General features: G+C 35.2%; 5 protein-coding genes across 6 annotated transcripts in view; 4 read left to right on the top strand and 1 right to left on the bottom strand.

The window, feature by feature from the left end:
* The window catches only part of LOC144842066 (vascular endothelial growth factor A-like), a 3,408-nt gene extending 1,529 nt beyond the window's left edge, over positions 1–1,879 (bottom strand). Inside the window, exons 1-3 of the mRNA XM_078698424.1 lie at positions 1,656–1,879; positions 598–640; positions 175–389 (exon numbers count right to left, since the gene is read on the bottom strand). Of these exons, the coding sequence (XP_078554550.1) occupies positions 175–389; positions 598–640; positions 1,656–1,742 (345 nt within the window). The 5' untranslated portion in view covers positions 1,743–1,879. The remainder of the gene's footprint in view (positions 1–174; positions 390–597; positions 641–1,655) is intronic.
* The window catches only part of LOC144842065 (pirin-like), a 14,741-nt gene extending 4,197 nt beyond the window's left edge, over positions 1–10,544 (top strand). Inside the window, exon 9 of the mRNA XM_078698423.1 lies at positions 9,949–10,544. The gene's annotated coding sequence lies outside the window, so the exon portion shown is untranslated. The remainder of the gene's footprint in view (positions 1–9,948) is intronic.
* On the top strand, positions 7,257–16,613 carry LOC144842068 (Golgi-associated plant pathogenesis-related protein 1-like). 2 transcript variants are annotated; one of them, XM_078698427.1, is made up of 6 exons: positions 7,257–7,323; positions 14,124–14,196; positions 14,607–14,680; positions 14,790–14,955; positions 15,064–15,141; positions 15,626–16,613. In XM_078698427.1, exons 1-6 carry the CDS (start codon positions 7,315–7,317, stop codon positions 15,790–15,792), a joined length of 567 nt encoding a protein of 188 aa, XP_078554553.1. In that variant the 5' UTR covers positions 7,257–7,314; the 3' UTR covers positions 15,793–16,613. The 2 variants fall into 2 exon arrangements, with proteins under 2 accessions (XP_078554553.1, XP_078554552.1); XM_078698426.1 differs by lacking the exon at positions 7,257–7,323 and adding an exon at positions 11,021–11,188.
* On the top strand, positions 7,644–10,544 carry LOC144842070 (uncharacterized). Its single transcript, XM_078698429.1, has 3 exons — positions 7,644–8,346; positions 8,907–9,010; positions 9,444–10,544. The coding sequence occupies exons 1-3, from the start codon at positions 8,106–8,108 to the stop codon at positions 9,639–9,641; spliced, it is 543 nt and encodes a 180-aa protein (XP_078554555.1). The 5' UTR covers positions 7,644–8,105; the 3' UTR covers positions 9,642–10,544.
* On the top strand, positions 16,609–27,727 carry LOC144842061 (uncharacterized). Its single transcript, XM_078698417.1, has 9 exons — positions 16,609–16,719; positions 17,161–17,275; positions 17,546–17,656; positions 17,971–18,063; positions 18,574–18,661; positions 19,009–19,279; positions 26,963–27,122; positions 27,338–27,415; positions 27,509–27,727. Exons 1-9 carry the CDS (start codon positions 16,639–16,641, stop codon positions 27,667–27,669), a joined length of 1,158 nt encoding a protein of 385 aa, XP_078554543.1. The 5' UTR covers positions 16,609–16,638; the 3' UTR covers positions 27,670–27,727.
* The last annotated feature ends 40 nt before the right edge of the window (positions 27,728–27,767 follow it).

Here is a 27,767-nt window from a genome sequence, read left to right as displayed (position 1 = left end):
CAGTGACGTCATAGAACAGAAGAAAATAAGTTGAATCACTTCTACGATTTTATGGGCGTTTTTATTTGTTTTCCATTTCGATTTGTGAAAATCCTAGTTACCTACTTTTTTTGATTAAAAAATCATAATTGTAACTTTAACATTTTTCTATAAAATTGTTATTAGACACTTTACCATGATAGTGAGGTTTCTTTTTTCTACTGCGACACACTCTGATATTTCACTACCACAGCACCCACTGCCTTGACACCTTTGTACCACTTCGCATTCAGGGTAGATGCTGTAGCCAAATTCTCTTACGACTCCAAGCTCCTTATAAATGTTGACGACTTTTTCTCGAGGTCTACCGCACTTGGTTCTTTCTATTCTTGAATACAAATCTTTTAAAGCTTGGAAAAAAAGAAAATAACTAAAATGATTTCATTCGTCAAGGAAAACAAAGAAATGTTGACGACTTTTTCTAGAGGTCTACCGCATTGGGTTCTTTCTATTCTTGAATACAGATCTTTTAAAGCTTGAAAAAAGGAAAGAACTACATTTGATTGTATTCATCAAGGAAAACAAAGAACTTTATTATTATCTGAATACTGTACATACCTTTGTGATGTGAAATTGTTGCTTCATCAGCGATGTCTGGTTCCTACAAAGAGAAACAATGGTATCATTCATCGGAGGAAGATGCAAGAATGTCATCGTTATTTGTACTTGTGAAGTTGTATAATGATAAGAAGAAGATAATAATAAGAATCTTTACAGATTTTGTGGCAGCCAACATGGGCTTGCAAAACAAGGAATACTAGCACTCACATACATTGATACTGGTGGTATGCAGAGAGATGAACTGGCTCTCACAATGGCAGATAGAAAGTTATAGAGGAATCTATAGTAATATAAGTTCGGGTATGTCCCGGACTAAGTAAGTATAAGGATAACGAATTTGTCAGCATGTTTTTCGGAAACTTGCCGTTTCATATCTTCTTAATACCTTTGATCAAATTACACTATAATGGTTCTATAAAAACACTATCTTAGCGATAACCTAGATAACCGGCTATTGTTCTAATTCTTCAGCTATACCGACAGCTTCAGTTTCCTATTGGGCATATTTCAAAAGTCAGCCGCTTTTTGCCAACTCGTACCCGTATCTAAATATTGGATCGCATATAAAGTAAGTTCAAGTGTTCATGGTTCAATGAATAACTGATTTGATCAATTATCGATTATCAATTGAACCCAGATATCTAGGCTAGTCGATACATACTCGTGAGTAACATATATGCGTTACGAGGAACCTCAATGGTGTGCATAACATTCTTTGATATATAATGTAGTACAGAGGATCGGACGATACAATTTTGGAGGAAAGAAATGCATTATCATCGCGCGCAGTATATCTGAGAATGTTGTGCAGCAACCAGCAAAATTTAGTTGTGTACTTAGCTGTGCGTTGTCGTTCGATCGGTTGGATTGGTTAACTCTAAAATCAACTTGATTTACCCAGAGAAGAGTTAAATTACAATTAATTACAAGTAATTTAACTCTTCCCTGATTTACCATAATTCGAACAGAAAACAATATTTTCAATAGGCTTCTTGTATTAATCTGTCTCTCAAGAAGATTATTAAAGTGTCACAAAAACATAAACTGTAACTTACGGTTGGCAACATGATGTCATCTTCTTGAATAGGACTGCATAGAACAGTTCCGAGGAACACGAAGATTGCTATAAATATCTTGAACATCTTTACTAATCCAATATTTTTGAGCGACCGAACAATTTTATTGATAATGTATCAAAAGATCTCCGATCGTAATAAAAACGATGGAGCAAGACGATTTCTATTTAACTACAGTACTTTAAGAGACCTGAATGTTAATATGATCCCATATTTAAGGCTTCCGATTTCATTCAGGTCCGGTGAGAGGAAGTTATACATCTGGTGAATCCTGCAGAAGGATCGTTTGCGGCATGTTCCAAAACCGCGACATTCAAAGTAGCTTGATTCACTTCCTCGCTTTGAAATCCAAAGAGAGGCTGGTGGTTTTCAGATGTATTAGCGATTCATTCATTGGTTCTCCCTAGGACGCAACTCAATTACGCACGCGCAACGCAATCAATTTGATTGGAGGGTGGGTAGGCTTTGACCATGACCGAATGATGAAGACCACAATCGATAACTTTCTTCCGTTTTCTATATATGGTCATATAGCCTTATGAATTTTGTAATAATTTTGTCGGTGACCGAAGGACACATAAAAGACGATTAGCGTATAAGTATCATACGCTTAAGCTCTGTCTATATTATCAAACTTTATGTGACAACAAAATGTGATGTATATAGACATGGTGATGTCATATCACTAGCATATTTAGGCATATCTCTACCATATTTGAACACATAACTTTTTTGTCAAAATAGTTTGATATAGTGTAGACTGAGCTTTAGAATATAAATAGAAAATAATGCATGAAATTAGCATGTAAAGTAACGTGCTTTTCCACTATGGCGAATTCGCGGAAATCGGTTCTGATATTTGCACGAATGCATCAGTGAAAACGGGCTTTAAGAAAAAGGAAAATGCTATGTTTACAGTACATGAACAAACATCAAACGATAATCAGTGTTGATGGTTAACAAACTCGAGAATGCTGGTCTACATTGTAATGAAGTTTTTATTTATTTTCTCCGCGTAATGGTTACGCTGGAATTGGATTCATGTAACTTATTGCCAAGTCCCTGTCGTCGTCGGAAACCAAGTCCTTCCGACAAAGAAAAGTAGAGGAGCGGCGGAAACTGAAGTCACCTCATCATTGTGGTAGTTTAAACACGGGGGCGCTGTTCTTGGTACTGTACGGATCCATACTTTTGTCAAAATCACAAAATGTAATATAGTAATATTATTCACAGCAATTAAATATGTAACAGTTCAAAAAGTGTTTTGAAAAGTAAATTAATGGTAATAAGGTAATAAGGCAAAATGATCTTGTATACAACCCTCGTAAAAAGATGGCCAAGTCATAAAATTAAAATTGTATTTAGATTTTAAAAAATTAGAATGTAGGCCTTGGCCTACACCGATAAAGCAGAGTAAAAAATAGTAGAGAAATTCTGAATAAATTGCTGATAAAATTGAAGTAAGATTGAGTAATTTAGTATTCTAAACCACAGTTGATAAGACCGCAATACGCATCTATCATGTCATCGTTAATGTGGCTTAAGCGTGGTTCCCACTAGAACGCAACGCAGCGACGTATTGACGCAAAGTGCTGTATTGCGTAATTACAAGTGGTAACTGACGACGCAACAGTGCTGCAAACGCGGGGGCAAACGCAATGATTGGAAGGGCATTTTCTTACGTTGCGTAGATTGCGTTACGTTGCGTCGCTAGTGAGAACCAAGCTTTATTTACGCAATACATCACTTTGCGTCGATACGTCGCTGCGTTGCGTTCTAGTGGGAACCACGCTTTAGGTCATTGAATGTAATTGTTTTCTTGATTTATTCTTACCACTTTGGTCCCTTTGTGTTGTTGTACATGAGTTATGTAAACCTCATAGGAATCAATATATCCTTTATTACCAATATAAACATTAGGCCTACTGTTTGCATTTAATTATAGGCCTATGTCATCATAAACCTTTAGATTTCCTATCACGGACCGGACCTACACTGAGTTGACATCGTTGAATGTTCAAAACAAAACTAGACTATAATGGTTATTTTTGTGCATATCCTTGTGGTTATTACCTATTAATTTTTGTTCAGTTTTAATGTAATCACATTTTTTTGTATGCATGGTAAGGGTTTAAGGCCTAACTTGTGACACTGAGCATGCGCGTCAGAATACACATCACAACTAACCGACCGGGAAAATAATGAGGAAATGTCACGTGGTAATAATGACATTTAGACACGTTTGTGTAGAGCGTAGGTTGTCTCGTGTTATACATCGGTCGTTATTGAAGAGTTAGGTTCTGTCTACACTATATCAAACTTTATGACCAAAAAAAATGTGATATATGCCCATATTGACAGGATGATGTCATACCACTACCATATTTAAGCACATCACATTTAGTTTGATAGTGTAGACAGAGCTTTCGTTTGAATCGTTAGTCTGTTATACCCACCACCACAAGGCTTGCGAATATCCGAGGTGTTTTTTTTTTTCAAACACAAGAAGTCAGCGCAGGAAGTGATAGCCATTTTATATTATAAACAACCTTATGATAGCCTAATGTACAGACGTTAATTACAGTAATTAATCTAAAAAACGTCCGCGTAGTCATTGAACCCAATTCGAAAAAAAAATTAACAAGACTACAGATATACGAATAATGCATTCGTCAGTGGTATGATTTAGGCCTACGTGCGCATTGAATGGGCCTACATGTTCTTCACTTTTTGTGGCCGGCTGCGGATGATCATGGACCACATGGCTTTCACCATTAGTACAATGCCTGTCCAATTCATTAAACAATCTTCAGTAACTTAATGATCGCAAAGAAATGATTTTTGATGCAATAATATTGTTCATAATTGAATTTGTTTATAATAGGCCTAATGCAATAGCCTACACCAATTTATTTTATCAAATGATGTACATGAACAATAATAAATGCCGCAACACTGCAATAAATGCCGCAATATTACAATATTTAAAACAGAGAAAATAATAAATGCCGCAACGCTGTAATATTTAAAACAAGGAAAATATTAAATGCCGCAACACTGTAATATTTAAAACAATGAAAACAATAAATGCCGCAACACTGCAATATTTAAAACAGTGAAAACAATAAATGCCGCAACACTGAAATATTTACAACAATGGAAATAATAAATATCGCAATATTTTAAGCAGGGACGAAGTGCTCATATTAATGCAGCGCGCAATATTTAGAGTAGGAAGCATCAATAATGAGTTTTATTTGTAGTCTGAAAAATAACGGATATATCTCAAAGAAAATACATTGAAGAAGAACATTGCGTCATCATTCTGACTTTGGGTAACTTTTGCTGGTTTGACATTTATTGAAGACACACGTTCAAACCTATGGCCACTTCTATAAGTAAAAGTTCCAAAAATACCTGCTATTCTCATCCAAGCAACAGCATTGTACTAAGCGTGTGTTCACACTTGTGCAATGTAGGCCAGTGAATTGCCTGACATGTAGTCATTAGGACGAACATTAATACTACATTAGTAGCTTCATCTTGTAGGCTAACGAACTCGGATGCACACTAGACCTGGATTTGTTGTATCTTAACATTATTAAGTCTGTCAGATGAATGTAAACAGACGTGCCAGCGGTCGAGCCCTTTCAAAGAGACAATCTTGTTCTTAATTTGATGGTAATGCTGTTACTGATGGGATTCCCCTGAATGTGTTTGAACATTAACTCAAGGTTACGTAATGACAAACTGAGAAAGTTCGCCAACTAATCGGCCTAATTCTTAACTTTATTGCAATTCACGATACTTAAAAGCTTTGAAATCGACGTAACGAGTTAACACTAAAGCCCGGTTCTTATCAACAACAATCCGGATCAACTTTCTTTGTGCGCTGCGTTTACGCGCGGAAGTTTGTCGAAATGTCCTTCTAGTCTTAAGTAAAGTATACATAAGGTTTATCGCAAAATAGCTTGATTTCGCAAGGAACGTCATTGCACAATGCATGATGGGAAGGGTTTGGGAGCAAACGTCATGACGTGTACGTACAAACGACAAATCACGTACGTGCGCGTCGTGATGTTTGCTCCCCAATCCTTCCCATCATGCGTCGCGCACGCTATTTGTGATCAACCTTATTGAACCTAAACATAATCCTATATATTATATTAACACGCGATCGGAAGTTGATTGCGGCATTGTTCAGGATCTTCTTGTATAATAGTTATTTAAGGTTAAGGACGAAGATTATTTATAAAGATGTTTTGTTTTGTAGTTGGTCTTTTTTACTAGTTTCCCGATATGTCGGGCGGAGCGGAAGATTACGTAAGTCAAACTACTGACGCGTTTATATGACTTGAATTGAGTGTCTTCTGTATGTCTAGTCTTCTCTCTCTTTTTTTTTTATAGAAATGCTACCTTTTCTTTTCACGACGTGCCACGTAGCTGATGAGTCGAAACGAATTTCTACTGTTGGACTCCAGCAGAGTGGTGCATTGTGAAACGCGTAAAAGTAACTAAAATCATTTAAATATAGTTTTTAATATCAATGTCGTTGTTTCTCAAAATGGTCGCGTGGGATATTTATTAATGACGTCACAATAGTAGCATAACACGTGGGAGGACCTAGAATGATTATTTTTGGATTTATATGCCAACGGAAAAATTAAATACAGACAAAAGTTTTATTGGTTTATTTTTTTTACAATATTTCGTAAAAATATAGACGCATGCCCTAGAAAGTTTGAACTTATAATTGCATAAGTACTATGCACTATTATATCATAATTAACACATACCGTTTATGATCATGATGAAAAAATAGTTTCTAAAAACCTTTCCATTTTTCTGCAACTGTATTTTTCATTAGCGTTCAGACTCTTTTATATTTTAATTAATGTTGCCAACAACATTATATTTTCCCATTAGTTTCATCTTTGAATTTGTATTTATGTTTCAACAGTTTGCTTACAAAGGTCACACTGCGTATACTCGTAATGTTTATGAGCGTGCGCATAATTACTTTATTACTCAATAGACATGCGTAGTAGGTCGCGCTTCGACTGAGACAACTTATGGTCACACTTGCCTAATTATTTTAAGTGACGTTTTTTTGACAACCTCGAAAACGTTTCCTGATCCGAACACGAACACGCGAACATACTCGAAAATAGGTAGGCCTACGCATTAACTGTCCATGAGGTTTACCACGGCATTAAGAAAACCCCGGATAAGTAGCAATTAAAAATAAACACAAAGAAGATAATTGAATCATTTGTAATACTGATATAAACAAAGCGACGTACGCCTACAGTATCCTTAAACATAGTCCAAACGAATATTAAAGGTGAACTTTGGACCTAAATCACCAAAAATAGTTTTCTTATATACTATTTATAATAATAATAATATTAATTCCTAGTTATCGATTTTAATTTTATTGTTCTTCATATTATTATTTCATTATTAAAATATTAACATACAATGCGTAGAAAATTATTTTAAGATGCGCACCGAAGATTGCAAATACTGAAAGTGCGCGTACATATTTTGATAACCTTGGTGGTCCGTCATTTTGGCAAGTTTTGCGTACATTGTAACTCGCTGCATGAGTTTTTGTGGAATGTAGTATGAAAGAAAAATGTTTGAGGTTTGTTTTATATAATTCATATTTAGTTATAGCCCTGGTTGAGCCATAGAGGAATTGATTACATTGAGCTAACGTCATCAAGTTGCCTTTTTTAGGGTGAGGGGATGTCAGTCACTCCTAGCTATAGGTTTAAGTTTAAAGCAAGTGTCATTTTGCGCGCAACAAACATGCTCTCTAAACATCTGTAGTCTGAAGGAATTCCATTGGCTGTTTGATATTCAGCTATCGTCTGCATTTAGATAGATTCGTACAGACAGAATGTTTTGATTAGGGACACGGTTACATGGCTCTTTTAGTAAATAATCATATTCTCGAATTAATTATTTCTAGGGCAAGATTGTGTCAATAAATCGTTTCCGAAAAGATATGTCTTCCTTTTCTCGGTTAACGATATTATACACTGTATAAAATAAAATAAAACGTGACGATCGTAGCAACATTGTTTTTTTGTTTAATTGAACTACTAGTGGTGTATTGCATCTTCCGGAATAAATATGCAAATTTTATTCTGTTTACGTCAATGCCCGTCCAATTAGGGCGTTTCAGAATATAGACGAGATATATCGCAATCCCAACGCAGTTAATAGGCGGGCTGCTTACTTGTTTATGTTTTTTAAGTAGTGATTCCGGGTGGGAATTATACTCAAGGCTGAAACAACGTAACTTCTGCCGGAACAAAACTATTGCATATAAGATGAACGGCGATAGATTCCTCTCAGAAACCAATACAATAAGCCTAAAGACCGGAACAAAACAAACTTGAGTAGCTAATACTGTACAAAATGCAGACAATATCTAGCCTTCTTCTAGCACTATGTGTATGCAACTTGGTGGTCGCTAGGCCCGCGGAACTTAGCTTAGACAATGTTTTAACGTTTAACTCAGCAGAAGTTGAGGCCTCTGGTAGTGGTTCTGTGTGCGATGCTAACCGGCACCAGTGTCTACTTAGAAGTAGAACGCAATATTTTATTTCTGCGGACCATGATGGCATGTTACATACATCACAGGATATACATCAAAAAGGTCAGTTATCTTTTTCAAATGAATGTAATTAATACTGTAGGCCTATTCTATTTCTTTAATAGATAATTATTATTACGTGTTCCTGCAGTATTTAGGCTACGTACGCGGCGTATAATAGTGACTCAATATTCTGTTTCATTATATTGTTAGCTTTTGGTCCAACTGGTCGATTTTTTCCCTTTCCTGATAAATTAAAATCAAACCAAATCAACACAATAGTATCAGGAGTGAAATGAATACATTTCTACAATATACTACCGTGGGTAGCAAAATGATTTAAGGTTTAAGCATAAAAATATTTACTTTATTTGTATTTTTTAGACCTCCCTTGTTATTTGTTTCTTATTTGTCATTTCGGCTTTGCCCATTTCTTTTTCATTTGTATGTGTTTTACATTCATTTATATTTGTATAGGCCTACATTGCAAATGTTATCATGTAAACCAAAAATCAATCGCAATTCAGTTTTTCTGTGAAGATTAATTTTAATAAATATACTCTTATGAATGAAAAATGAAAAAATCGAATTAATGTAGCTATAATTTTGTTTTTCTTTCGCAGATTATTTGCAATTTTCATCTGTTGGACTTTACTATATTAAAATACAGTCGTGTCATTCTGGAAACTTTTTTGCAGTCGTAGATGGCGCCCTCACAACAGTGCAGGTACGGTATTTAGGCCTATTATATAAACACGTTCATAAAAGGGCACTGATAATGTTTATTGTCTGCTATATTTATTAATATGTGCTATTGTAGACAAGAAGAATAACTCTTTAAAGAATATCATTTACCTCCAACATTTTTTGGATGATCAAATGTATTTAATAAGCTCAGTATAGTAACAAGGCCATATACATGGCTGGCCCAGTCGCGTGCGCAAATTTGAGTTAGTTTACCGACCGACCAACCGACCGACATAGTGAGCTAATAGCGACTAAAAAGCGGACACAAATATTTCCCCTTGTTTGTTCCCGTTAAGGGGTGTTCCAGCGCAGTTATGTACCAAATGTGGAATTAGCTTTGGCGAACTGTGCATTATTATTATCTCATTTCAAACGTTATAATTATCATTTTCCTTGTGTCTTTTTTATTTTAGGACTGTGACGACCACGTTCAAAGTAACTATTGTCATTGGTTTCAAAGTCACACCCATAAAGGCACAGTATATAGAAACCTGGCTACTGAAAAATACCTAACAATTACGTCGAATGGAAGGCCAACGCTGTCAAAAGAAGCTGATAGATACAAACCAAGAGCGACGTTTACGTTATTCGACTGTAGTATAAAATTATAACATTTACCAACAAAACACCTTTAATATTTATCTGATGCCAAAATTAATTTATTGATATGCATTCCATATTTTTGTCTAAAGTATTTATATTTAAATTATTAAAGACGTTGCAATCTCGTACCTTTATTTTTATAAGATGATTATATTAGTATTTGCTGTATATGTGGTGTACCGTACACATTGTTAGGGAACCTACCAAAGCCAAAGAATGTACAAAGTTATATAACAAAACGCGACGATCATCTACGCATGCGTATAAAACATTGACGCTGCGATCATGGAACTATGCTGCGATATACCATTTCAGAAGTCGATGTAGCATGGATTTGTGAACTCCCTGGATATCAGAGTCTATCACGCATGGATTTGTGAACTCCCTGGATATCGGAGTCTATCGCGCCGATTGGTTTATGGGCACGCGTAGACATAACAGTAACGAAACATTTAATTTATACAATAACCTTTCCTTGTACTATAATTGAAGGGGTTTTTATTCTTTTTTTAATGCTATATGCCTAATTAGTCGGGTTTTTAAAGAGAAGATTGGTGTTTAAGTCCTCAACTTGAGGGAACATTATTTATTGCCCACTGTAAATTTGAATTCATCGTGGTTTGGAAAGAAACTGTTGATAAGACTGAAATTAATAAGTTTTGAAACTCGAATATGGAAAAATATTTTTGTACCTGAATATTGAAACAATTGTTTCATTGCATGTCTATTGTTTTAATCCGAAATGTTATAGTACTCTAAAATAGTTACAACTCAACTTATTATTTAAGGTTTCATTCTTACTGCTTTTATAAGCCTTGTGTCCATGTTTGTTGAAGCCATCGTAATGTCTTCTGTGACCTATTTATTACCATCATGTATTAATAAAACAGATTAAATATATTAGAAAAACAGCTGTGTTATTGTATCGTACTTTTTTTTAAATGTCAATGAATATTTGAAACATATATACTGTACCGGTATTCGTAGTCTCGGTTCTGTATTTCAACTTAGGTAAACATATACATATTTTGGCACACATGGCGTTTCATACGTATACTATTTAAGTTTTCTAGACAAAAATCGTGCTGATCGACAGCTTCGCGATAGGTTAGTTATATAAGAAAATGAAACGTTCAATGCCAGTTCGAAAAATGAATTGTTTTTTACGCAACAAAACCCATGTTAATCTCAAGACTCTAAACCGCTATTATACCTGTATTATAGTTTCAAAAGTTGTAGATTATATAGGTCGTGCATAATAATATAGTTTAGTACTTTGGATCAAAATCAACTAAGTAGAACGATTACGTCCGAAGTTATACAATGCATTTTTTCCGAAAATAATAGAGGTGCGTGGCGATAAAAAGTGACAATTATTGCGGACAACCCAATTCACCACGAAGACACACAGACCTATTTGCGGATTGGGAGTGGATTTCACATATTCGTTTCTCTGTAACGATCAATTTCAAACATGTATAAGTGTTTTTGTTTTGCCCTTCTGTGCTTCATTATGATTGGAGCACAAGGCAAGAACAGTGGCCTAGAATTGGAGGTAGGAAATTATGTTACTTTATATATTTTTGTAAAACTAGGCCTGTCTGCCATAGATGACGAACATTATTGATCAAAAAGGCATAAAAACGAAACTACATGGTAAAAGAGGCATTGATGTCATAGTCCAGATCCCTATGTCAAAAAAAGTGCCTTCGTGTGCAGATCATGGGGAAAGTGTAAACATTGTGTTTTATGAATATTTGAATCATGCTGGTTATAAAAACCCATGTTGTCAAATTTCTAAAATTTATCTTTGACCTCTGACCTCAATTTGAATGTTTTGACCCATTGAAAACAAAATGGTCATATCTTTGCAACGCTTAGATTAAATGAAATAATTTTAATGTCAAATTATTTGGGAGATGCATATTAATATTCGTTCTAATGGAAAAGTTTGTCCAAAAATGGCTGGAAGTATGATTTTTGGCATTTTTGACCTTTGACCTACATATCATATAACTCCGTAACTAACAGTTGGACAAACTTTAAATAGGGCTCAAATTAATCTGAAGGTATATGTTTCTATTCAGTCTAATAAGAACTTTTTCAAGAAAATGACCCAAAATATTTTTATTGACCTTTGACCTGTACTGGTACTATACATTCCTATAATCTCAAAAACTATTGGCCGTAAAAGGTTTTTTTTGTTAAATTATTCGAAAAATTTACTTTTATATGTTGTATATAACAACATTTTATAGAAATGTAAAAGAATTCTATTTATGATCACTAACTTTGTAATTTATTAACATCACTAGCATTTGTTATAATATTAAAATGTGTTATATTTACTGATTTTAAGCACTTCACATGAATTTATCAGAATTGTGTGTATTTAATATAAAGTTTTATTTTTTTGATATAAGGAAAATTTAATTATCTATCAAATAAGACCATTTTGAAATTATTATGGCTAAAACTTAATTAAATACAGACAAAAAAGTGTATTTTCACTTGCATGAACAGCGCCCTCAATCTTCATTTTTTCCCCAAAAATACCACATTTTTATGTGGTTTCTATAACTTAACAGGGTATAACTTTGTTTTAAAGATTTTTTACAGTAACCTGTAATTTACATACCACTTTTATAACGTACTAGGTCAGTTTCTGAGAAAAAAATTTAGAAAAATATTCCGATAGCTTGATATTTTTGTTGAGGTTATTATGATACACACCAAAAAATATTTTAATTTTGAGCTAAAAGTCCATCTTTTTGGTTTAATAAAAGCTATCTAGCAGATCTTAATACACAAAATTCATATTTTATTGGATAGATATTATGATTATCTTTCCAATAAAATGTGCTGTTTGTGTAAGAATGTCTTTACAAGATTGTTTGTACTGGACCAAAAAGATGGATTTTTAGCACAAAATCAAAATCTTTTTTAGCGTGCACCATGTAATAACCTCAAGAAAAATATCAAGCTATAAAAATATTTTTTTCATTTTATCTCAGAAACTTACTTAGTATATGGTAGAAGGGGTATGTAAGTTACTCGTCACTGACAACAAATCTTTTAAAAAGTTACAACCAGCTAAGTTTATGAAACCACATAAAAATGTGGTATTTTGAGGGAAAATATGAAGATTGAGGGCGCTGTTCATACAAGTAAAAATACACTTTTTTGTCTGTATTTAATTAAGTTTTAGCCATAATAATTTTAAAATAGTCTTATTTGATTGATAATTAAATTTTCTTTATATCAAAAAAATTAAACTTTATATTAAATACACATAATTCTGATAAATTCATGTGAAGTGCTTAAAATCAGTAAATATAGCACATTTTAATATTATAACAAATGCTAGTGATGTTAATAAATTACAAAGTTAGTGGTCATAAATAGAATTCTTTTACATTTCTATAAAATGTTGTTATTATACAACATATAAATGTAAATTTTTCGAAAAATTTCACAAAAAAAAAACCTTTTACGGCCAATAGTTTTTGAGATTATAGGAATGTGTAGTACCAGTACAGGTCAAAGGTCAATAAAAATATTTTGGGTCATTTTCTTGAAAAAGTTCTTATTAGACTGAATAGAAACATATACCTTCAGATTAATTTGAGCCCTATTTAAAGTTTGTCCAACTGTTAGTTACGGAGTTATATGATATGTAGGTCAAAGGTCAAAAATGCCAAAAATCATACTTCCAGCCATTTTTGGACAAACTTTTCCATTAGAACGAATATTAATATGCATCTCCCAAATAATTTGACACTAAAATTATTTCATTTAATCTAAGCGTTGCAAAGATATGACCATTTTGTTTTCAATGGGTCAAAACATTCAAATTGAGGTCAGAGGTCAAAGATAAATTTTAGAAATTTGACAACATGGGTTTTTATAACCAGCATGATTCAAATATTCATAAAACACAATGTTTACACTTTCCCCATGATCTGCACACGAAAATACATAGGGATCTGGACTATCATTAAAAACATTTTAACATTCATAAATAATGAGTGTAAGATTGATAGAAATTCGATTAGTTATAACAAATTATATAACATCATTGTTGTCTGATTGGCTGATGTGGGTCACATGGTATATTCAATATTCCTTTGAACCTATGCGATATTTCGTTACGTTCTTCGAACCTCTGTCCGTCACGCCAGAAGAGCTAGGATACAGTATTGCTTATTTTGAATCGGCATTTATTTATTATATGCCATCTAGAACACTCTGTCAGAGTTACAGATTAAATTGTTATATTATATATTCCAGTTGTTGTTTTTTAGTGGCGCTGTGCCGATTGGTTCCAGTTAATGGTTCTTCTCTGGGCTAGATTTCGACCTATGGCATAATAAATAGCCTTCAGATCACCATTATAAGTTTGTATACTATAACAAACATGATGAAATAACTATATATGTATGTAAATTACAGTATTCTTACTGAATTCTTTGTGTTAAATTGATTGTTAGAAACTGTTACTGCGGTACTTTTTAGAAAAATCTGCTGACAAAGTTGAGACCCGTGTGGACAAATCAGAAGCATGTAAGTTTGTCTGGACAGATAGAAAGTTTTTTAAATGAATGAGGTAAACAAGTAACACCAAGGTTTTTACTTTTTATTTTATTGTATTTTAAAGGTCGAAAATCAATGTTAATCCATGGAGTAATTAGTATACTCATGGTTAAACCAAGGCGTTGTTAGTTATCCTTGGTTAATCAATAAATAGCCTTATACAATAGTAATCATTATATCGAAACCAAGTGAGATGATGTTGTTGCTCGATGGTTGGGTGCATTTGGTAGGCCTAGCTAAAAGATCTACCAAGTAGAGTAAGATCCATTCAAACATCTCTCTCAAAATTCATCTTTTTGCTTCACATTTCAACGGATGATCAAATGATTATTCATTAATTGTTTTAATTTGTATTTTTGTTTAATTACTGCGTAATCAAGATGTTTTAGACAAGGCGTTTAAGGAGGCAGTTTTAAATGAGCATAACAAATACAGAAGTCGACATGGCGTTGGTGTACGTATAGTCCGTTCATATTAAGTTCAGATTCTCAAAACACCGATTGGCATTTCTCATATATCTATTTAAATTGGGTTTATGATCATATATTATGTTTTATACACAGCCATTGAAATATTCAGAAACGATGGCTGAAAATGCGAAAAAGGTTGCCGAACATAACGCGGAATTGGGTAGCCTGCAACACTCAGATAGGAAGACTAGAATGGACAACGGTGAAAATCTATTTATGTGGTTTACTGGTGATAAAGCATTCAACCCAGAGACTGCAGGTAGGCATACTGTATTTTTGTTGGATAGGATGTTACATACACATTACGTCTTTTAGTTAGGCCTTCTATGAAATAATAATATGTATATAACATTACTTTGTTTTTAAGCTTCGGATGCTGTGAACGCTTGGTATGGCGAGAGTAAAAAGTATGATTTTAACCATTCCGGATTTCAATCAGGAACAGGTAATTATTCGCTATATTTATTTGTCTTTGATGTTTCGAATCGTGAGAAAAGAAAAAACATTCCTCCATGATTATAACCCCATTAGCATCCTTCATTCTCAAATTAAACTCGTTATTAATCGGACACAATTTTGCGCGTCGATACGTGGAAGTAGATAGGTCATGCTTGGTTCTCACTAGCGACGTAACGCAATCTACGCAACGTAAAAAAATGCCCTTCCAATCATTGTATTTGCCCCCGCCTGCGTGAAATCAAACCTACGATGTTTGCAGCACTATTGCGTCGTCGGTTCTCATTTGTGATTGCGCAATACAGCACGTTGCGTCGATACGTCGCTGCGTTGCGTTATAGTGGAAACCACGCTTTAGATCATGGTTGCTTTATATTCCAATTGCAATTCAATTCAACTGTCAGTCAAATCAATTCAAGCTCATTTTTTGTACATCATTATATAATGACGAAATTATTTCAATATGATTTCAGGACATTTTACACAACTGGTGTGGAAGGCTACAACTGAGCTGGGTTGTGGTTACATGGAGAAGGAAACCTACGGAATGTACGGCATCTTCGTGGTTTGCCATTACAGTCCGGCTGGAAACATGATGGGTGAATATCCAGAAAACGTTTTACGTCCACAACAAATCTAGTGACTACGACGACCAAAGAAGGCAATTTAAAGCTCTGTCAAACTATCAACCTACATTGACAAAAAAAGTGTGATGATGATATGCTTAAATATGGTAGGGATGACATCATAATGTTTATATGGGCACATCACATATTTTGTTGTTACATAAAGTTTGATAGTGTAGACAGAGCTTAACAACTGCCTTGCTACGACGGGTCACGTGTGTACATCAACACTTAGAAATCTGTAGAATATTTTATTTGATATGTGGATGTGCCTAGGTGTAAGAAAGGGGTTAATTCTTAACAACTGAATTATGTAATATATGATAATTGCAATGCACTATTTTCAATGTATAATTTAAACCTTATCATTATTTCATTATTATTCATTCGGCCAGACATATAAATAGAACTTAAATATTAATAAATAAATGTTTAAATCATAAGACCCACAGTTAGGTATTTTGTGTATCTATTTACAAACCTTTGTCCAAAACGAAAATTGAAGAATATTTGTAACTTGCTTATTGGTGCGTTGTGTTTATTATGCTTTTTGTTGTTGTAGTTGTTTTTGTAGATTCTACCACTTTTCCAATTTGTGTTTTTATACTTCAAAATATAATTGTGATTAAATATAATAATATACTAACTTTATAGTATTATGTCTTAATTAACAATATTTAATAATACACATTTTATAATTCTTTTCGTATTTAAGTTAAAGTCATGTTGGCTACTTGATATTTTCTAAGCTACTTTTAATAAATAATTACCCATTCCCAAACCCAATACAATTGAAGTTCCGTGTTTGGTGTAACCATTTGGGAGTTGACGTTCATTGTTATCACACTTGTTTTTCAAACATGTATACATTTTTTGCCTTTGTCCTGTTTTCGACAATTCTTGCTGTAGCAAAAAGCGACAACAATGAGGTAGAATTCGAGGTAAGAAATTAATAACTTTTACTGTAATTTTTAATACTTGGACCGCTGTAGGCCTATGATATGGCAGACCGTATCTTATTCGTTATTCTACATTGATTAAAAATGAAGTTAATACTGTATCAGAATCAACGTTACATAAGAAGCCGACCTGTTTTCAATAGGATCCAAAAAATAGATAATAAATGTCTTACGATTCACTTGAAACGTTTTCTTTCGTTAATACTTATTAAGGACTCGTCTGGAAGAAGCTTTACAAACATTTATATTAATAACTATTATATAATTATTTTTAAGAGTTATTAAAAAGATGAATAACAAAATTGGTTTCCAAAGGACTACGTCCCGCACATTTTAGATAAAAAAAATGAGAACTATATCTATACTGAAAGTATATCAATTATATCTATAGCATAATTAGCTGGTATTTAATTGATTTGTTAGGAACGGTTACTGCGGTACCTTTTAACCGAATCTGGTGATAAAGTTGAGACTCGTGTCGACGAACCAGAAGCACGTAGTTTGTCTGGACAGATAGAAACTATGTTAAATGAAAGAGGTAAACAAAAGGTTTGATTTTTGTTACCTTATACAGTTCGAATTAAGAGACTACTTTATGAAATGTAGTCGTCGTATTTATAGAAACCAAGTATGATAATGAATAGCTAGGCCTACTTATGTAGTTTGCATCAGGGGGATACGTTTGTCAGATGGTTGCCTACTCGAACTTTAGTACTTTTAATTGTACAATTTCGCCAGAGCAGGGCAAAAATCTGATCAAGAAAACAAGTTTATTACAAAGGTATATTTAGTGGTGTTTTATTTGCAGGTAAAGTGTCTTGTCGTAAGAGCTTACCAAAGGAAAAAATCTGTGATTTTGTTGGCGATTGTCCTGATTGGAAAGACGAGAAAAACTGTGACAACAAATACAGAAAGAAAGGTTTGAAATCTGAGATCTTATTTTGGGTCGGGCAAGGCTAGGACATGTTCTGAGAACGTGTAATTCTTGTATTCACTCCGTCTATACTTCCCATATTGTATAAACCAATTCTAGGCTTTTAGAGACCTACTGTGAATTAAAGGTTGGAGCTTACGTCACGGACATAAAAGTGCACTTAATAACGTAATTGTAGTCACGCATGGATGATGTATAATAAAACACACTGAAAATATACACATTGTGCTATACAGAAACAGTTAAAAATCGTTGCATAACTCAGTGTTTTCACATCGTATTCTTATTTACATTTCTAGGGGGTTGTGAAGCGTTAATTTTTTTGAAAGATTGTGATTATTGTGACGGATTTACTGATTGTGCTGATAACAGCGACGAAGAAGGTTGTCCAGGTATGTTGTTTATTTTGCTAGAAGCCTCAGCGGGTATTGGGGACAAGTCGGATTTGATTCTTAAAAGGTAGTATATTTTGCATTTATACGTTGGGTATTTTGTGCTTTTTGTGCTAAAACGCTGTACGGATTTCAAATAGCTACGGTGCAGTAATCATTTCAGTAAAGCTTTTAATCATCAACATTATGTTTAACAATCTAAAGCTCTGACTACTATCAAACTTTATGTGAAAACAAAAATGTGATGTGCCCATGGACATGATGATGTCATACTACTACCATATTTGGGCACATCACACATTTAGTTGGACAAACTAGTTTGACCAACAAATATTGCGTTTATGGCGAATAATGTAAAGTTGTTCAAAAGAAAATAAGTAAGTTTTAGAATAATTTAACCTAGAACTATCGTCTGGAGAAAATCAAATTAATATAATTATTGAAAATGAAATAAATGCAATGTAAACATTTAGACTTACACCAGTATTAACTGTTAGTGTTATCTTGTAGTTGGTACCCCAACGTGTCTTGAAGTCATCCCTGACAAATGGGTCTGTGACGGCTGGAGACATTGCTATGATTGGAGTGATGAAATGCACTGTGAGACAGGTAGGTTTGGTGCTATTTGTCAAGTTGGAGACAAAAGGGGGAGGGCTTCAAATGAGTTGTTTTCCGATAGTTTATTTAGGGTCGTAGATAGGCCCAATACAATAATTACGCGGTACATTCAACAGCGTTACCGGCGTACTTGAAGATTTTTTTAAAATAATAACACTTTAAGGCGAGACGGGTTTTTCTGACTTTTATCTGGGTACTGATATATTGTGTTCTGGACATTTAGTGTATATAGGAAATTAGACTGATCTCATGCACAACCCATGCGTACGGGCCTGGTTAAGTCAATAATGTTTAGTTATAGATATTATTGATGGTTTATAATTTTACTGTTAATCAAAAAGGGGGAAATAATGACGATGATCAAGACGGCAACAATGAAGACGGCAACAATGAAGACGGCAACAATCAAGACGGCAACAATCAAGACGGCAACAATCAAGAAACCAACAACAACGACGGTGATAAGGAAAATGGAAACGAAATTGACCAAGTCTGCTTCAATCCATCTGAAGGAAGAACTGGAAATGTTGACGAAAGAGATTTTATGCAACAAGTTTTAGACGCGCATAACTACTACAGATGTCTGCATGGTGTCGGTGTACGTAGTAATCTATACTTGTTATCTTAAAATAACTTTTATCTTATCCTAAAATAACTTTCTATTGGAAGGGTGGAAGGAGGGATTATATTTGTAATGGAATACCGATTCCACTATAGAGGGCGCCACATAAATACACGCAGGTAAACACGGGACTCGTTCAATCTGAATTGCGTTTAACTTTATTGAATCACACCGCACCGACCTGGTGACTAATGTAAAAATATATAAAAAATGTCAATAAAAGTGAAGTACAATATCATATCAAAATACAACTCCAAACTAGTTGCGGTACAACTCATAACATGTGAAACAAAGATATTCAAATCATCCTTAATACATGAAAGGTAGTTGCAGTAAAGCTGGCAATTAACAATTTAATAATAATTAACGTATAACCGAAGTAATCATGAACTCATCGTAAATTGCATGTTACACTATGCTCAGAATATCTCAGGAGTTACACCAATTCATAATAGCATCACACATGAATGAATAGTTAAAGCCATTTAAAACAGTTACAATCATCATTCTCAGAAATCATGTGTAATCAGCACTGATACTAAATCACATAAATCGTAATCAATTTTAACCTTATATAAACTGTTGATAAAACCATACTGTATTATAATGCTTACTTAAATTATGGCGCAATACTGATCATTAGCAGCAATCACTAATCAAATTCTATTGTTATCGTCTTCACAAATACAATACTCTGTAAATAAATGGTCAACATAAATATGAACCCATATGAACAATATAAATCAATCGCAATAATAATACTTGTCATTATTTAATACTGCCTTTCGTTATTATTGAGCATGTTTATTCCTAGGCCTAGCCCAGACAGGCTGTACATACGTTAGGCCGTAAGAAACATTGCATGCTAGCTGACGGAGCCCTATTCAGCTGGTATCATGAAGTTTAGGTCAACAAGTATAATTCTTAAAATACATATTATACAATAATCCTATTATACATGATGGCATCATAACATATCAATTAACTTTATGTAACATAATATCATGAAATATAATAATTCAAAGTAAAGAACATACCCTAAAACACACTGTCATAGGTTCGCGAGTAGTTGCACATCTTGCACGGTTCAAATCTAACCAGCTACTAATTTTAAACATACGCAGAAAAACAAGCTAAAAGACGTCAACACTAGAGGGCATTGACTAAATTAACGAATGCAACTATAGAGGGCAATAAAAGAGTGAACATATATAATGAATTAAATTACACTCCCCCCTGTAAATCCACAACACCTGGATTTACACACCAATAGTTTTTGCTATGGAATCTCTATAAACTATGCAAAGCTTCGCAACTGGCCGCTTCAGAATATTATGATTAACCTTTACGTCAACACTTCTAACTTTCCCGTCTTTGCTTATTCGCACTCCAAGGACTCTTCCTAATGGCCACTTGCCACGAGGTGAAGTTTCGTCTACCAACATCACTATATCGTTCACCATAACATTCTCCTTTGGCGTTGTCCACTTATTTCGTTTTTGCAATAACGGCAAATATTCTTTACGCCAGCGCGTCCAAAATAATGAAGCCAAGTACTGGGCTTGTAGCCAACGCTTCTTTCCGTAAGACAAAGATTTATCAGTGGTATTTTCTACTGGTGCTAAAGGACCTTGACGTAAAAGTAAAAGATGATTAGGGGTTAGTGGTTCTGCATCTGTGGGATCATAAGACATATCTGTAAGCGGTCTTGAATTCAGTATACTTTCCACTTCTGCAAATGCTGTAGCTAACACATCTTCTGTTACTCTCTGTTGACTTAACACGCCATTTAACACTCTTCGGACTGACCGAATTAATCGTTCCCATACTCCACCGAAGTGGCTTGCATGAGCTGGGTTGAATTTCCACTTAAAACCTCTAGTATGGCAGAAATCTTCAATGTCCTTTTCTTTCATCCCTTTGATCGTTTGTCTAAGTTCACGTTCTCCTCCGTGTAAATTGGTCCCGTTGTCACTAACGAACAGCTTGGGTTGTCCCCGTCTGGCTACAAATCTTCTTAATGCATTGATGAATGCATCCGTGTCGAGACTGTTAGCGACTTCTAAATGGACGGCACGGCTGACAAGGCAAGTAAAAATGCATCCATACCTCTTGACTGTACTTCGCCCCACCTTAACATCAAAAGGTCCAAAAAAGTCGACACCAACATTGGTAAATGGGGGTGTTTTGTCATTAAGTCTCTCCGCAGGTAGATTCGCCATAATCTGTTGGGCTGGTCTTCCTCTATATCTTTTGCATACTACACATGTGCTCAAGGCACTCTTCACTGCAGTTCGGCCCTTTAACAACCAAAATTTCTGTCTTAGAGCATTCAAAGTTGACATCCACCCAGAGTGACCAACAAGTTTGTGGAAGTGTTGAATGATGAGTTTTGACACAGATGAATAGGCTGGAAGAATTATAGGATGTTTAATTGCTTCATTTACCGTAGATTGCACGATTCTACCACCAACTCTAAGCATATCTCCCATCAGTATTGGTTGAAACTTTCTTAAACGCTGATCACAATCCCATCTAACAAATTCAGTACGCTGAGTCCACGCAATAATGTTAGCTTCACTACCTTCGATCTCCTCTACACTTAAACTTGTTGATATAACATTTGATCCTCTTCTACATCTCACAATGAATCTACGGACATATGCATACACTCGGATGAGTCTTGTCCAACTTGATATGTTTGTTGACAAATCTTCAAGAATTATATTTCTTCTCTTCACTTTAGTTTGAGTGACGTTGACATTGAATTTTACCTCAGGATCATTGGATTGGGTAACTTTATGCTTGTTTGGAGGCCATGTCGCTTCATGTCTGCAAAGGAAATCTGGGCCTACAATCCACTTGTTGAGTTTCAACGTTCCCCTGGATCCTTCGTCTGCAGGGTTGACTTCGGTAGCAACATGTCTCCATTGCCCCGGGTCGGATGAGCTTCGTATGTATGATACGCGATTAGCAACATAGGTCTTGAAGCGTTTAGTTTCGTTAGCTATGTAGCCCAGAACAATCATCGAGTCACTCCAGAACGTTGTTTGTATACATTGAAAACGGCTACCGACTTCTCGTTTCACTAGCTGTTCTATGTCGACGGCTAGGACAGCAGCTAGCAATTCTAGCCGAGGAATTGATACTTTCTTAAAGGGAGTCACTTTCGCCTTACCCATCACAAATCGAACATCTATTTTCCTGTCACCTGAAACCGTTCTACAGTACGCACAAGCCGAATAGCCCCGTTCCGATGCATCACAGAAAACATGTAACGATATCTCATCTGCTTCTTCCAACTTTATCCATCTGGGCACTTGGACTTTGATCAAGTTTGGTACATTAGCCAACCATTTTTTCCACACGATAATTTCCGAGTCTTGTAAGGCTTCATCCCATTCCGTGCCCCGTCTACACACGTCTTGGAGTAGAGATTTTGCACATAAAATAAAGGGTGCAGCAAACCCTAACGGGTCGTAAATCGAACTAGTAACTGATAGCAGTCCACGTCTTGTCATAGGCTTAGATGAAATATTGACCTCAAACTTGAACACGTCACGATCGGCATCCCAGCATACACCTAGCGTTCTTTCACTCGGTAGCTTCTCCAAGCTTACAGGTACAGACTTTGCTCTTTCAGTTTCGGGAATACTGGTAATGACACTTCTATCGTTGCTGATCCATTTAGTTAGGCGGAATCCTCCTTTTTTGAGAATGCTACGTAATCTATCAACTAATTGTACAGCAAAATTGGTATCACCTGTAGATGCAAGGCAGTCATCTACATAGAAGTTGCTACGGATTATTTCGATGGCTGCTTTACCAATATCGTCTTGATTATCTTCTAAGTTGTCATCTGCAGATTGCATTAAAGCATTTCTCGCACAGCACGGAGATGACGTAGCTCCAAATACATGAACCTTCATTCGGAACTCTTGGGCCGGGTTTGTAGTATCACCACCCTTCCACCACATAAAACGCAGAACATCACGATCACGTGGGGTAACATACACTTGATGGTACATTGACTCTATATCAGCAACTAATGCGATCTTCTCTCTTCTGAATCTCAGCAATACACCAATTAGGTTGCTGTTCATTTCAGGGCCCTTGAGTAGATTATCATTTAGGGAAGTTCCACACCACTTCGCAGCGCAGTCGAACACTACCCTCACTTTGTTTGGTTTTCTAGGATGGATCACAGCATGATGAGGTAAGTACCATACATTACCGTCTGCACCGCTGTTAATGATAGGTTCAGCATGTCCTTTATCAATATATGAATCAACTGTCTCTGCGTACCTTTTCTTTAATTCATCGTCTTTGTCGAATTTATTCTTTAAACATCTAAGTCTAGTGAGAGCCATGGGCTTGTTGCATGGTAACTTATGTTCATCATGTTTCCAGAGCAAATCCATCTCATAATGCATATCTTCCTTTAAGACAGTAGTCTCTTTCAATATAAGTTTCGCTCTCTTATCTTGAACCGAGTCTTCATTTACCTCAAAGATTCCATCGTCGATGGTCCAAGATTTCTTTAGTTGATCTAGTATTTGCTCGTTGCTAACTACAACATGGTTGCAGCTAGAACGTGTCCTAGATGACGAACCTGGTCCCATTACACACCAACCAAGAGGAGTCTTTATAGCATAAGGATCTTTAGGGTTATTTCGTCTTTCGTCAATTACCCAAAATGCTTCTGGATTGTCGGCACCAATCAACAAGTCCACTGTTAAGTTACGGCCATCACTCACCGGCAGATCCTTCAAATGCGACCAATGCTTTAGTTCATCCTTCGTGGGTACTGCATCAGTGGTGGATGGTATGCTATCTACAGTCAGCACTTTAGTCATAATCTCGTCTCGTTCGCCTTTGCCCTTCACATTTACCTCAATACTGAGACCTTCTCTACTTTCTTCACCGTTAATCGTGACTGAAGTGTACCGGACTCGTTGACCACTCACACCAAGTTTCTTTCTCAATCTGTCAGCACACAAACTGGTATCAGAACCATTATCTAGAAGAGCCAAGGTAGAAACTACAGTCCCATTTTTAGCTCTCACCTGGACAGGCACTACCATTAAATATACGTTCTTTCTATTTATAGCCGCACGAGATGTTACTACATGTTCAGGCTTCTTATTAGGAGGGTGAAGAAGGTTATGATGTCTTGTCGAGTCACACTTGCCACATTTGGAGTCCTCTCGACGACATTTGTTCGCTGAATGTCCAACTATCAAACACTTGTAACAAAGCCGTTTGTCTCGAGCCACTTTCACACGGTCATCATAACTCATTTGTAAAAACTTAGTACATGCAGTTAACATATGTTCTTCCTCACAATAGAAACAACTTAACTTTCGTTTAGTTTGGATATTATTGGTTTTCACTCTTGGCCTTTCTTTACCGTTATCAGTAGCAAATTTCCCCACACTTCGCCCAAACATGTTGCAAGATACTTCAGCTTTCCTTTCAATAAACTTAATCATATCTACAAATTTCGGTTCTCCCTTCTCTAACAGGTCATGAGCCTTGTCGGCCCATGCGTTCTGCATACGTATGGGTAGCAATGATTGAATCTTTAACAGGGTCGATGTGCTGTTCAGATCATTCAGATAACCCATCTGGCTTAATGTGACTTCACATTTTTTCATAGCACTTACTAAGTTCCATAGTCCTTCACCATCACCATTAGAGATACGTTTCCTATTCAACATCTCTGTGATTAGACCATCTAAAATCATATGTGGCTGACCAAATTGTTTTCTCATTACATTCATGGCAATTTCGTAACCACCAGACTCTAATAATGCACAGCTTTCAATGCAAGCGCGGGCTTTACCCTTACACAGTTGCAATAAATATTGCAATCGAGCGTTGTCATTACTTAATTTAGATGCAACATTGACATTAAAATTATTTATAAACGACCAGTAATTCACAGGATCACCATTAAATTCACTAATGTGAGCCTTGGGCAATTCCAAAGCTAACCTCAAATCAGAAAATTGATTAACCATACCATCATTATTAGAACTAGTACAGGCATTAATGTTACTACTAGATACATTATCCTTATTTACACCTTTCTTAGTAAGAAACTTCCTACCACTATTTCTTGCCTTCCAAAATGACTCTTGGCATTTCTGTATCCACTCTTCCTCAGCCTCGAAGGCATCATCATCCAGGGATGCACACAACGATTGATGTACAGATTCTACCTCACCAAACGCGTCTTCAGATTTCTGCATCAGTTCGACAACAGACTGCCGGTCACTTTCTGGATCGGCCAATGTTGACATTAACATGTTAACGTTTCGCGTCATTAAAGACTTCTTGTTGCGACGAGACGTCTTCAGATCTCTAATCCTCGCTTCGAGTTCAGTCATGACGAGGTTCCACACTGGCTGCTTGAGTCTTTCTTGCTAAATTTAATCACTGTAATGGAATACCGATTCCACTATAGAGGGCGCCACATAAATACACGCAGGTAAACACGGGACTCGTTCAATCTGAATTGCGTTTAACTTTATTGAATCACACCGCACCGACCTGGTGACTAATGTAAAAATATATAAAAAATGTCAATAAAAGTGAAGTACAATATCATATCAAAATACAACTCCAAACTAGTTGCGGTACAACTCATAACATGTGAAACAAAGATATTCAAATCATCCTTAATACATGAAAGGTAGTTGCAGTAAAGCTGGCAATTAACAATTTAATAATAATTAACGTATAACCGAAGTAATCATGAACTCATCGTAAATTGCATGTTACACTATGCTCAGAATATCTCAGGAGTTACACCAATTCATAATAGCATCACACATGAATGAATAGTTAAAGCCATTTAAAACAGTTACAATCATCATTCTCAGAAATCATGTGTAATCAGCACTGATACTAAATCACATAAATCGTAATCAATTTTAACCTTATATAAACTGTTGATAAAACCATACTGTATTATAATGCTTACTTAAATTATGGCGCAATACTGATCATTAGCAGCAATCACTAATCAAATTCTATTGTTATCGTCTTCACAAATACAATACTCTGTAAATAAATGGTCAACATAAATATGAACCCATATGAACAATATAAATCAATCGCAATAATAATACTTGTCATTATTTAATACTGCCTTTCGTTATTATTGAGCATGTTTATTCCTAGGCCTAGCCCAGACAGGCTGTACATACGTTAGGCCGTAAGAAACATTGCATGCTAGCTGACGGAGCCCTATTCAGCTGGTATCATGAAGTTTAGGTCAACAAGTATAATTCTTAAAATACATATTATACAATAATCCTATTATACATGATGGCATCATAACATATCAATTAACTTTATGTAACATAATATCATGAAATATAATAATTCAAAGTAAAGAACATACCCTAAAACACACTGTCATAGGTTCGCGAGTAGTTGCACATCTTGCACGGTTCAAATCTAACCAGCTACTAATTTTAAACATACGCAGAAAAACAAGCTAAAAGACGTCAACACTAGAGGGCATTGACTAAATTAACGAATGCAACTATAGAGGGCAATAAAAGAGTGAACATATATAATGAATTAAATTACAATATTGTTTTCTTATTTTTACTAATCTGAATAATTTGATTTTTTTGTGCATTGCAGCCCTTGTATTCTTCATCAGAGTTGAGTGATCATGCGCAGGAAGTTGCCGAAAGTAATGCATTTTACGGAGTTTTGCAACATAGCTCAGATACAGACTTTGGCGAGAATTTATGGTACCAAGCAAACAGCGATAGTTCATTCAACGAAAACAGTATTACAGGTTAGCAGTTTTAATTGATACGAATTTTGGAAATATAACCATCGGCTGTCGTTTCTGATGATGGTAAACCCTTATGATACAAAATTATGGAATTCATTAAGCATTTCATAATTAATCTCTTTCTAATCTTCCTTCGTTCAGATATAACCTAAAGAAGTCTCTGGTTGCGGCTTATGGTAAAATGTTGTCGCTAAATATTTTGTTAACTTTTTCAGGTTTAGAAGTTGTTAAAGCTTGGTATGACGAGATCAATGATTACGATTTCAACAATCCCGGATTTAGTGGACCAACAGGTAAGTAAACGTTTTATTGATAGGCTGCTTTCTTCTCATGCTCATGTCTGCTACAATATTGTACGTATTTCAAAATGTCGTTATTTCATTTAGGACATTTTACACAAGTGGTCTGGAAGAATACAGAACAACTGGGTTGTGGCTACAGCAGTAAAACAGAATACGGATATACCTACGTCTATGTGGCTTGCAACTACAGTCCTGCTGGAAACGTCTTGGGTGAATTTGCAGAAAACGTTCTGCAAGTAATGTAGTTTGCAGGAATCGTTCTGCAAAGTGTAATTTTCCAAAAACCCTTTTGCAAAACATATACCTAATGTAGGTGGTGGATATATAATATTGTACTAGTTGA

This window comes from Antedon bifida, chromosome 5 (assembly GCF_963402885.1).
Source record: "Antedon bifida chromosome 5, ecAntBifi1.1, whole genome shotgun sequence".
NCBI classification, from domain to species: domain Eukaryota; kingdom Metazoa; phylum Echinodermata; class Crinoidea; order Comatulida; family Antedonidae; genus Antedon; species Antedon bifida.
This window is presented reverse-complemented; position numbering and strand designations above follow the sequence as displayed.